This window comes from Agelaius tricolor, unplaced genomic scaffold (genome assembly GCF_023055355.1).
Source record: "Agelaius tricolor isolate 1412-34295 unplaced genomic scaffold, bAgeTri1.0.p SCAF_5, whole genome shotgun sequence".
Classification (NCBI taxonomy): domain Eukaryota; kingdom Metazoa; phylum Chordata; class Aves; order Passeriformes; family Icteridae; genus Agelaius; species Agelaius tricolor.
In genome coordinates, this window is record NW_027269265.1 from 48,168,552 (window position 1) to 48,180,602 (window position 12,051).

Below are 12,051 nucleotides of genomic sequence, written 5' to 3' on the forward strand. Positions count from 1 at the left end.
TCTATAAAGAAACCTTTCCAAGTGCCTAAATATCTCTGAGCAAAAATCCTTCAGAATTATTAGGAGATTATGCTTTCATGATTTGAGATGTATGTCCTCTGAAATCGGTCAAAATAATTCTCCCCCTTTCTCCCAATTAGCAGGAAGAATGTCCTGTCCTTGAGACACAACTATGAGCCAATTGTTTATTAGTAATTTCACTCCCTCTGGCCTGAGAGATCAGACACAGAGAGAAACACTGTGTACCAGTCCTCATTAGCCAGTGTGAGAGGCAGCAAAAGCACAGATGTTCCCAAGATTCTAGGAAATACTGCTCAGGTGCCTGCAAAGTATCAGGATACAAAGAATGCTTTTTTCCAAACTAATAGGAACTAATCCAAATAATAAAACAAGTTACAGTTGCTGGTTATATAGAAAATTGCACCTTAGTACTTATCTCAAGAATGAAATTTTGGCCTCTAAGCTCACTTAGCTTGGGGAGTTTGCTGGCAGGTGAATTCAGAAAGGCTTCCAACCACAGCAAACCTGAGCCTAGACCTGCAGCTCATGGGGAACTGGCACTGACACAGACAGAGGCACTTCCACTGCTCCACCAGCCCCACCTGGCCTTCTCCTTGGAGTCTCTCTGGGTCACGCTAAAAATAGAGTTGAACAAGCACAAGGCTTTAAACCTGGGATGCTCACACAGGCAGACACTGATTCTGACTCTTTGGGAGAGCTGACTCTATGACCAAGGACACTGGTGCCCAATTCCAGCCAATACTGCTGTGCACACCATCAAACCACAGCACACAACAGCTGATGAAGGGGTAATCTCCCCTGACACCAGCACAGCCTTCAGGAGCTCAATAAATACAGTGGAACTTGTCTGAAACCATTCCATACTGGTGCTCCACCTAATCAAAGCAGCTGGGTGAAGAGCTTTGGAGGATGCTCTGGTGGCTCCTGAACCACTGCACTGCTTCCTTCAGGCACTCCCTTCCCCAGATCTGGGCTACACCTGGACATGCTGAATCTGTGAACCTGGCCTGTAAGGGGAAACAGGGACACAGGGATGGTGGTCACCCAGACAGGCTTTAGAGTGGATGAGAAAGAAGCAGTAACATTGGTACTCACTGCCCATATAAGAATTTCTAGGCATGGGAAAATAAGTTTCTGTGCTTCTATGTCCCAAAAACTGTAATGTACCTACCAGCTGTGTGACCAATAACAGAGCTCCCCAAGATGGTTGCAAAATGTTTTATGAAGAGAGAGAAGATGTTACTGTAACTAAGCCATGGTTTTAACTAGGAGCCATGGATGAGCTTTCAGATGTGCCTGACCCGGGGCTTTTGACAGTTCCCCAGTTAGTTTTTAACTAGGCAGACTGATTGTGTCTCCTTCCCAACTTTGCCTCTTGTTATGCATATGAGGATGCACCATCACCGATCCTAAAGAGCAGCTTGCTGGCAAGGAAACTGGTGATCTCCAGCTCTACAGAGCAAAAAGCATTGTGTTTCTGGGTTTAAAAAGTTCCTGCTTTCTCACAGGACAGATGGGATCTAACTTTCCAGGACAGCACGCCACAGGTTTCCATGCTGCTGATAGTAATGATAGTTCCCCCAGGATTAAATAATATGATTTCATATTTTTACATTAATCTGTCCTAATGGCTTTGACTGTACCTTGTGGCATACATAAGATCAGTAAATTTGGGCCCATCATCTCTAAAGATTCCCAAGACACAGCAGGGTCTCGCATTGCTAAGACATACCAAGAGCATTTAATAATGTCTTTCTACTGCCCTGCCTTTCTCAGCTGGCAGAAAACTAAGAGAAGCCATTTGTCATCACAGCAAGTCTTCCAAGGACACTGGGATAATGCTTGTTCAGGGTACCAGGATCTGGCCCCCGCTCTTTGCAACAATATGTGAACAATATTGGCCACAGATGAGACTTTGTACAATGGGAGAGTAAGGAATTTGTGTCCTTTTTAAAGAAAGAAGAAGCACATTGGAGTATTCTAATAAGAAAGTAGTAAGTAGGCTTTCCAGATACTGGTTCTCATAAAGAGGGAAGTCTGTTATTCTGCCAAAAACTTTCACCAGAGCATGCTGCAGCACTCATAGGGAGAAGAAATTGTTGTCCCTTTTCAGTTCTCTAATCAAACCTGTCCTTTTCAGGACTGAGTGATGACCTTGCCGCTGACAATGGGCTGTACTGTACTCAAAAATATACTTTTTATCCCAGTTAAGTTTCTGTTCCCTTTCATCTCAGTCTTGGAGCTCTGGAGATTCACTGCTGATTGTTAGCAGTCATCACAATACCCTAACACTTCTGCCAGGCTTTTTAAGAGAGCATGCAGAGTTCTCACAATAGTGCTATTCTGATCCAGAGTCTTTTTGGTGACTTCATTTCCAGGAGGAATCAAATAATTTCACAGAAAAGCAGCCTGTGATCAACTCTGGTGTAGGGGATGCCAGCCCATCAGCATGCCAGCCCTGCCTAGGACAACAGCAAGAGGAATATCCTGTTACTTAGCTCAAGCAATCCTTGCTGCACAACAGCCAGAATTATTCCAAATCAGAAATATTTTAAATAAAGTCATTCTCAAGCTGTGCTCTGCATGGTAACAGCAGTGACAGCTTACAAGTTGCCCTTTCGTCTTCTATGTATCCAAGAGAGAGAAAGAAAAGATCAGATGGGAATTTGAAGGCAGAACAAAAGGAGCTGGGGTCATAAGTTATGCTTCACAAAATCAGTGACATGTCCTTGGTCAGATGTAATTTCTCCAGTATCTTTTCCACATATAATTGCTACAAATCATGATCACACAGAAATAAAAAAAATGAAAGAAAAGTTGTTTAAGTAGTATAAAAACTATGGAAAAGCTGAGTTTGACATTGCAACTGAGAAACTCCTTATTACTTATGTGAATATTCACAGATATCTCAGCCAAATGTAAGCAATTTTGGTTTCATTATATTATAAGCATCTCTTTTCGAAAACTTTTTTACTTTTGTTGTGAATTAACAGCTCATCTAAAGCATAGTGGAGTCAGTGAGACAATTCTTACTGACAAAGAACCTTTGCAGTAGGGAAGATTACCCTTCAACTGCTATGCTGCTTTACAGCAAGCTGAATAATCTTCAACTGAAACTTTCCAGTTGGGAAAAAAACCCAACATAATAATGCCTCTTATTTCAACCCTGTTACAGATACAGTGACTGTGTTTACAACTCTGAAACAGCACAATGATTAGCACAAACTGAAAAGCAAACTGTACAAATAAACAGTTGACATGACAGCCGCATCTGGGGAAAATAACTGGTGAAATTCAGCCATCCAAGCAACTTCAAATATCAAGTTATACCAGTATTTAGTGGAATCCTTGGCCCTGCTGCATCAAATTATGGAAAATAAAGAAAAACTCACAGACCTCACAGGATTTCCATTTGATCATTTAAGTGTGCCTTGTATGGGAAGTTTGTTCTGCAAGGTCAGAATATTTAAAGAGAACATTTGAGGCGAGATGGGAAGTTGGACACTGAGAAAGATGCTCTTTCACATGACTGTCCTAGACTTAGTGCCAGAGAAAGCTGAAGCAGTTTTGATTTCCCCTCCAGCTATAGGCACAGCTTTTGTCCCTAGGCTGAGATTAAACAAAGTGAGCAATGAAATACAATTGGATCTGCAGTTTTGCTAATTTTTTTAATAAGTAATTTCAATTTCAGCACCTCCATTTGCCCTCACCTTCCTTGTCAGAAATTTAATCTAGTGACTAAGGAATTACAATCACCAGTGACCTATGCTGACATGACTGCACTGCTGTGGCTTACCCAAAGTTACCAGCTTTGAGTTACTACTGTCCACATTCACCTCTGTGAGGCACCTGGGTGTTTTCAGGGCTTGTATGTACCTACAGAAGTTAGGGCTGCTCCATGTTTTCCCCTTCACATGCAAAATCCCACCCCTCTTCAACCTGATTTTCCCAGTATACCCCAGGCTACATCTTTGCTCAGCTGAAATCAGCTGGAAAGCCCTCTGTGGACAACTGTGAGTGCCCTAAAGTGCTGCCCTTGGAATTGAGGAAGCCAAATGTGCTGAGCCAGGGCATAGGAACTGAGTGTAAGTGTTCATAGAAACAACTGGCTCCAAAAGAATTCCATCCACAACATGGAGGGCATGAAGTATGGTAAAGAAAAGACAGCAAGGGTTCAGTTGAGCATAGCCACCACCTGGAAGGGCTAGAATCTCCCATTAAGCTGAGCTTAACACACATAGGGGATGTTTCACTCCTGAGTCTCTCCAAGGTGATTCCTGCAATTTCTGGGTCTGTCTGCCAAACAATTCCTTGGTTGCTGGCTAAGGGAGACCAGAGGAAAAGCTACCCTTGTAACTGCCACATTTGTGAATGATCTTCTGTGTTAGTCCTGAGCGTAACCATGACTGGAATAATCTCAGAAGTCAGAAGCACGATTAACAGATCAAGGAGGGTGAGCTTGAGAGAGTATGGGAACTGTAGCTTAAATCTCAAGTGATGAGTATGTGCAGTTTCAAACCACTGTGCAGCTAACATAAATTCCTAGCAGTCAGTTACATTCATAATTCAGATTACTGAACAATTTGAGCATGTAGAAAAACTCATTCACAATGCTTTGCCTTCCAACACATCACATAACTGTGCATGCAACAGCCCCACTCCTACAATTTCATAGACTTCATTGCAGCATTAGCAAGGGACTGGAAACAGTGAAGTACCACTGAACTCCAGCTTCAGGATTTTTCTGACTATCCCTGAAAATATACCTCCATTCTTTGTGGCCCTGCATGCATATCAAGAGACTAGAGCTGCCCTTTAGCAGTAGAATTAACAGGTAAGCACAGGAAAGAAAGAGAACATGTAGCACTGCATACTGCAATAAAAGGTGCCTCAAAGGACTCTAAAAGCATCAAATGAGGCACAAAGCAAAACAAAGGCACCTACTGTCACTATCAGGTGTGTGCTAACTGTACTGCCTGCTTGCAGAGACAGTTTGGTGATACTATGAGCTCTCATCCCAGAAAACAAGGATAAAGGACTCTAAAACAGAGAGAAACTAATAGGAGAAACAATCTGAAATAAGTATGCTAGTATTTTTTTTCCCTTTGAAAAAGGAGATGAAAGAGACTCCACTTTAGAAATTAAATAGGAGAAAATGTGCTGCAGAAAGTTACCCATGTAATATGTAGCCAAAGTGTGCCTTAAATATGTCCCAATAAAATGTGGGTCAAGAAGCCACAGCTGAAATGGCAAATATATATATAGTGCCAAGAACCACACAAACACATTGAAAGCAAATGTTCCAGTATCAAAAATATATCAAATATTTGACTATCTGTTCAGACAGGACAACTGGGATGTGTCCACACCTCAGAGAGAGCAGCCCACCCTGAGCACAGGGCAGTGTGGTTGCAGATAAGTCTTCACAGATCACAAGTTCCCAGACATTTATAGGGGTTTTATGCCACATTCTCTCTGCTCACTTGGGCAACCTGCAGCCTTCTCCATCATGCAATGTGGATATGGCCTGGGTGAAGAAAATGCAGAACTGTTTCCACCTCACTGATGAAGATGTGAAACAGAAATGCAATTAATGTGCCTTGGCAATGCAGGGAATCCAAGGCAGAGTTGAGGTTCCCCAAGCCCCAGTCCAGGAACAGAATCACTTGACTGGCTTTCCTTTCCTTCTTATTACTGAGTGAAAGTAGTTAATGAGCTGTGGTACCTCAAAGTAGTGCTGCTGAAAGAACTCTGATTTCCAACACAGTTTTCCATATCCACCATACCAAAACACGGGCAAATATCCATGGCATGGATCTGTAACCTATAACATTTACTTTTTAATCCATTAATTAAACTAGCATACTCTAAAGTCCAGTCTCTAGCAATTATTCCTCCCCTCTGCTATCAGGAATCTAAATATGACCCCATTAGGGCACACTTCTCCCTTTGGTTCAAGCAGGTGGAATCACTATTTATTTTTAAACTGAAATAGTATGACAGATCCCTACTTACAGTTGTGAAAGCTGACAGTAAGGCTTTATTTTATGGCATTAGAGCTGAGTGGATGTGAAAAATTACTTATTAAACAAACTGACTACCAGTTTGTCTGAATTTTTCAGTAACAAGACATTTCACAATAAGGACTCCCCACTGTCATTGCAAAGCATGACAGAAGGCAAGGAACAAGGCTGGAGGAGAGCAAGGTAGTGTGCAACACAGCAAGGTTGAGAAGAGTGAGGTGAATTTCACCTACAAGTGAAGTCTAGGTGGGCACCCAAATCTTCCATGGGTGCTTCTCCTTTCAAAAATATACCTGTAGGAGACTGAATGGCAAGGAAGGCTAGGAAAACACAGCTGAGCTATGCTCTCACCCAGAAACCTCTTATAAATACATTCCTATTCCTATGTTCATCCTGCATCTCAGAAATCAAACTCCCTCTTGGACAGCATTTCAGGACTCTGAGCTGTCCTGGCCATTCAAAGTCCTTCTTCTTTACATTTCTAAGTCATTGGAAATTCAACACCACTCCATGTAAGGCGTGCAAAACATCTAGCTTTAAAACACAGCCCTGGATGCAGTTACCTGGTCCTTGGGTTTCTCCACTGCCAGGATAAGTGGGAGGCTGATTTTCCTTGAGGAACCTGCCTGAAAAAGCAAAACCAAGATTGGTTTGCAGCTTGCCAGGTTCCAGCAATAGCAGAGGACATGTATACAAGTCCTTGTTGCATACTCCCAAAGCTCCTCTCATCATTGTCTCCCCGTGCTGACCTCTGCCAGTACAGTACAGAACAACCTGCGAGCTCCAGGCAAGCACAGAGAAATGTACTGGAAGATGAAGAGATTATTTTCATGTCTCACAAGAAATCACTTGTCTGCAGCTGCTTCTTTTGTGCTATATTTTCATTTCAGCTGGTGCCACTTGCATTTTATAGCTTCATAGTTTAAAATAAATTTAGTTAAAAATTTATTAACTGATCTCGCTTCTATATCTAGTTACCCTCCAGAAACATGTTAGGGAGCTGCAGCCAAAAAAGCTGTACATGAATCTCAAAGCCAGATCTCATTACAAGGTTGATTCCATCTCGACAGGAAATCAAACCCTGGCACTCTGTAACTCTTGATCTAGAGGCAGGTTTTGAGCAGTGAGATCCAGGGACTTTAGACTCAGTTTTAGCTCTCCATAACAGGCTGGATGGAAAAGCTGTGTTCAGGAAATGTTGATTAGTTTTCTTCCTCTCTTGTTACACCAATTCCCAGAGCTCTCTCCCAGGCTCTCCGCTCACTGTTTCAGATGCTGTGCACTACACTAAATATTACAGTTTTCTTTTGCAAAACAATTAAGATGTATGATTGCCTTGCTGATCAGGAACAGCAGGAGACACCTCTGCTGACAAAATCAACCTTCCAACCATAATTATTCATATCTAATTACTTTGCCAAATGAAGTCCAAATAAACCAGGTTCTTCTGTGGGAGGTGAAATCAAGCCAGAGGAAAGTGCAAGTTTCCTTGTCATCCCAACCATGCAAAAATACTAATTTTCTTTCCCTCAAAATACACACACACAGTTCCTGCAGAAACAGAGGGAGAGGCTTTCTTAATGACCTTAAAAAAAGCGCAAGAATAAGATCCTGAGAAGAAATGAAAGCAAGACTGGGAATGGTTCCCTATCTCAAAGTACCTTGCTAATGGAGTTTGGAGTCTGTGGTGTCTCATCCTTCAGCGATGATGGGCTGTTTCCTTCCACATCTTTTCCTGCAACAACAAAAAAAAAAGTGATTCAAAACCAGCAAAATTCTGGGCAAAACCATGGCTCATCATGGCCTGAGAAGGGCTACTGCTATCAGCACACAAGGGAAGTTATCATGAGCAACAGCAAGCACACCATGATCCCAGGGAAGGATCGTGTCAAATTTGAAATAGCCTCGATCCTCATGCTTGGGTAACAAGACTGCTCAAAAGTAAGGTCTCAAAACACCATGGAAAACCAGCATGATGGTTGCAAAGTCCAGCATTTGAAAGCTGGAAAAAACCAGAAATAAGGTTGCTTATGCATCCCTAATCAGCTCCCTTCTGTGTCCGCATTATGATGCAGTCTTTAATTACATTACCACAGTCTGTTCTTTCCTTACATACCCCATGCCTTGTTCAGTGCAAATAATAAATGCAATTCAGTTAATAAGCAGCTATTCAATCCCCCTTGGTCAGTATCTGGCAACTATACACTAATGCACTTGATAGCATGCTTTGTTGGACAAATAATAACTATGATCACAAAATGTTACAGAAGACAGAAGAGTATCTAGGCATAATTAGTAAAACAAAATTTAAAAACCGCCAACACACTTGCAGAAGATCAATGTCTTCTGACCAAGTTATTTGTTAAAGTAAGAAATATTTTAAATTTACGAGCAGTAAATGAGTACTATGACATTTTCCAATCATTGTAGAAATACATAGTCACTACTCAAATATCCTAAACTTGCATATATTATATCCTGGCATGAGTGTGTGTAGTCCTAGTCCAAGCAATAAAATGTAATGATAAATACTGTTCTCTTGGCCAAATGTAATCATGGCCTTAGAGTAAAAGAAAGCATAGAGCTTCTATTAAATAAAATGCCAAAAAAATAGAATCTGATGAGACAAGATTTTTAGTGCCAAGACAGCCATTGTTAACCAATTACAATGTCATTTTCTTCTCAGAATCACTGGCAATCAGAGCTTCAGAATACAGGATGCAGTAAAGAACTACCAAGACAGTGAAACACAGTCCATTTGCAGCACACTGCAAACATGGGAACTGTTGAAAATGTTTCTAGCACCGTGTGGGCCAGCCTTGGAAACACCACCAAACCCAAAATCGGCAAGGGAAAACACTGATATTTTTTTTTTCAGCCAGCAGAAACTGTCATAGATGTGTCAGAATCATAATTTCTCCTGGAATTATCAGAGCAGCCTTTTAAGAAGCCAAGCAGCCTTTTAGGAAGCCAAGCACTGTTAGGAAAGTCAGCCACAGGAGCCCATGCTGACACAGGAGGCTTGGGAGAAGAGGGACAGCATGTGTCACAAGACCCATATCTCAACCTACTTTCTTAGCTGTCACTCCTCCCCTGGAAACACTGAGCCCTAAATAGTGCACTCAGAATCCTGATTTTTGTGGGCAGGAGAAAATTAAAAAAAAAAAAAATCACCTGTGGCCAGAGATTTGACAGTGACTTTGTGCTACCATGACAAGTGGGATGGCCATAAGCACTGCTGTGCATGGATTAGGACCTGGATCTTCATTTTCCTTTCTCTCATAGCATTTTCATCTCTATAACCCCCCCTTCTCCCCAAATGAGGCAGAGGAAGATGGAAAAAAACTCATAAAGCCATGTAGCTGCTGCACTTTTTTCCCCATGAAGAGTTTTTTCTGCACATGTATGGGAAAGTAACACGTGGTCTGAAAGTTCAAGTAAAGTTAATGGGAATCAGCTGCTGCCTGCTCCAAGGGAATGGTGTCTATTAGCACAACAGAATTCACATCCATTCTTTATCATATCTCATTTCTCAAAGAAAGCTTGACTCCAAGCTCGTAGCTGTACAAAAAGCCTGGATGTGAGACATTTCTGCCTTCTCCCAGTAATGCATTTAAAAGGATTGGCACCTGAACAATGAGATTTTCCCTGTTCCTGAGGTTCTGGACAATCCTGCTCACAGAGCATTATGGGGAAAAAAGGAACATGCAACATTCCAACATGGAACATGTCCATTCTTACTGTATCATTTACAAAGGCTTCATTAGGTATGTTCATGAAGCAACACCTACTAGTTTCTTATGCCAAATGCATTAAGTCTACTGGAAATTGTGAGGGAAAGGCTGTTTCTCAGACGAGAGAATCCCTCTGAATCCCTCATCTTTCCTGTCTGTCTCAAGGAACCCTGCTGCCACCATGCAGAAGGAGAGGGCCAGCCCTTGTTTGGAAAGCAAACTTCACAGGAACAATGTAGAAGTTTCTCAAAACCCCACACAGTTGAGTGCACAGAAAACTCAAAAGTGAGAGTCTCACCTAGAGTGGAACAGACACAGCCACCTTGAGAAAATAAATAAGAAACCACAGAAAAACATAAGAGGAGCTAAACATGAACTGGCCACAGAAGGTGAAACACTTATCTCCCTGATCAAGAAAACACAATGCACACAATAGAAAGAGAGATGAACCTCACAATTTAAAGTGCTGGTTGCCACCAGGGCACACAAAGAAGCCTCCTCCACAAAGTAGCCCAGAAATTCTGCACCAAATAACAAAAAACATTTTGGGAAGCAAATCAGTAGTGCTTATGGAAACAGCCTTTATCACACAGTGAAGAAAACTGCCAACACTCCAGTCTTGTGGCTAGAGAGTAGAACTACTGATACTTTCTTTTTATCCATTATTGTCATGCACTGGGGAACTAAATATTTAGTTCCTTTTCAGAACAACAACCATTCCTTTTCTTTGGCTTTCTACTGGGCATCAGTCCTGTAGGTGCATTTGTCTTTCCACTTTATAAAGACTGATACAGCAAGCATGACTGATAAACTACAAGAGGAAATACAAGCTCTAATGTGTGACAAATCTATTGCAAATAAAATCAATTTCTGCTGTAAATATCAGCCATGTGACCCAATGTGAACACCTGAAATGTAGTTCTGTGTATCTTTCACAGGAAAATTCCCATATTCATGAAAGTACATCTCTTACGATGCAGATAATCCAATCTAAATTTTTATTTAAAGACTCTGTGATCTTGCAGCTTAATCTAAAAGAGAGATCCTTTAAAAATTCTTATACCCATAAATTTCCTATCCTCTGAAACAGAAAACAGAGAAAGGTTCTCTCTCCTCATGGCCAAGTGAAAGACAGACATGAACAAGGAACAAGAATTCATGTCCTGATTTGTGAGCTCCCTATAAAAAGAAAGTATCTTACTCAATTTTCTCTCAGTTACAAGAATCATTAGCACTTTTGTATGCAAGCAAAAGGCAAGAAATCCAAAGTGCTATTTCAGATAGTGGCCTCTGCATTTCCCATATGTTTCCTTTAAAAAAATTGATTCTCTTGCTGAACTGCATCCCCAGAGTGTAGCTCTCCTGAGGTGTAAAGTCTGTCACTCCCTTCTCTCTGAAATATTTATTTGCACATCTTCATTGTTGGAGGGAGAATCCTAGGTGATGGTGCAGTGAGAGGTGCAGCTCCAGCACATCACATGCCACTGAATTCCAGCCAGGAAATCACTGGGCTTTGCTGCCCACTGCACCCACCCAACACAACCAGCCCAGTGCTCATGTAAGGGAAACCTGCTGGGCTCAGGCAGCAAAACACAGACCCCTGGAAAAGCCTCAAGAACTGAAAGCTCATGTAAAACAACAGAGAAAAATAGAGAACAGAGAAATATGGGATGCAGCTTATGGACACAGAGCTGTGGCTTATCTATGGTGATAGCAGCATTGTTCAGAGGAACAGGAGAAGGTAGGGAGAAGCACACAAGGCTCAGAGGAAAACAAGGCAGAAGCAGCAGCAAAGGAGTGAAAACAGAGCCTGCCAGGAAATGGCAGCTGAACATGAAGAATAACAGGCCCTTCTTGCAGGAAATATGAGGAAAACAAAGACACAAGGCAGCTCCACAGGGGCAGGAAAAGAAATGAGAGGAGTAAGGACAGACAAAACCCCAGACTGCCTGCAGGAAATCCCCTGACTGAAGGAGCAAATTTTGTTTGTTTAAAAGGGATATTCTCTCCTTTACAAATCCTTTAGCCTGTGCTCTTCCTTTGCAATACTGAGGGCTACAGCCCTCACTGACACTGGTGCTGGAGGTTTCCTGGGAGAACTGTGCAGCAGAACAGGAGATCCATCATGGCTCAAGGCACTTGTTCTGCTGAGCCCAGCAAAGGCTGCCAGCAGGGATCAAGGAGCAACAAGGTGATGGGGGAAGCTGAGGAAGAGAAAATTTCTTTCAGCCACCTCCTCCACACTGAAACCCTCAACTTTCCCTGGTTTCTAA

The 12,051-nt window shown here is 42.0% G+C and overlaps 1 protein-coding gene across 6 annotated transcripts in view; it reads right to left on the reverse strand.

Moving 5' to 3' along the window:
• OSBPL5 (oxysterol binding protein like 5) overlaps window positions 1–12,051 on the reverse strand; it is a 174,123-nt gene that overhangs the window by 47,750 nt on the left and 114,322 nt on the right. For 5 of the 6 annotated variants that reach the window (XM_071427769.1, XM_071427772.1, XM_071427771.1 and 2 more), the window contains exons 3-4: window positions 7,706–7,779; window positions 6,608–6,670 (exon numbers count right to left, since the gene is read on the reverse strand). In XM_071427769.1, coding sequence (XP_071283870.1) covers window positions 6,608–6,670; window positions 7,706–7,779 — 137 coding nt within the window. The remainder of the gene's footprint in view (window positions 1–6,607; window positions 6,671–7,705; window positions 7,780–12,051) is intronic. The other variant, XM_071427768.1, reaches the window with a different exon arrangement.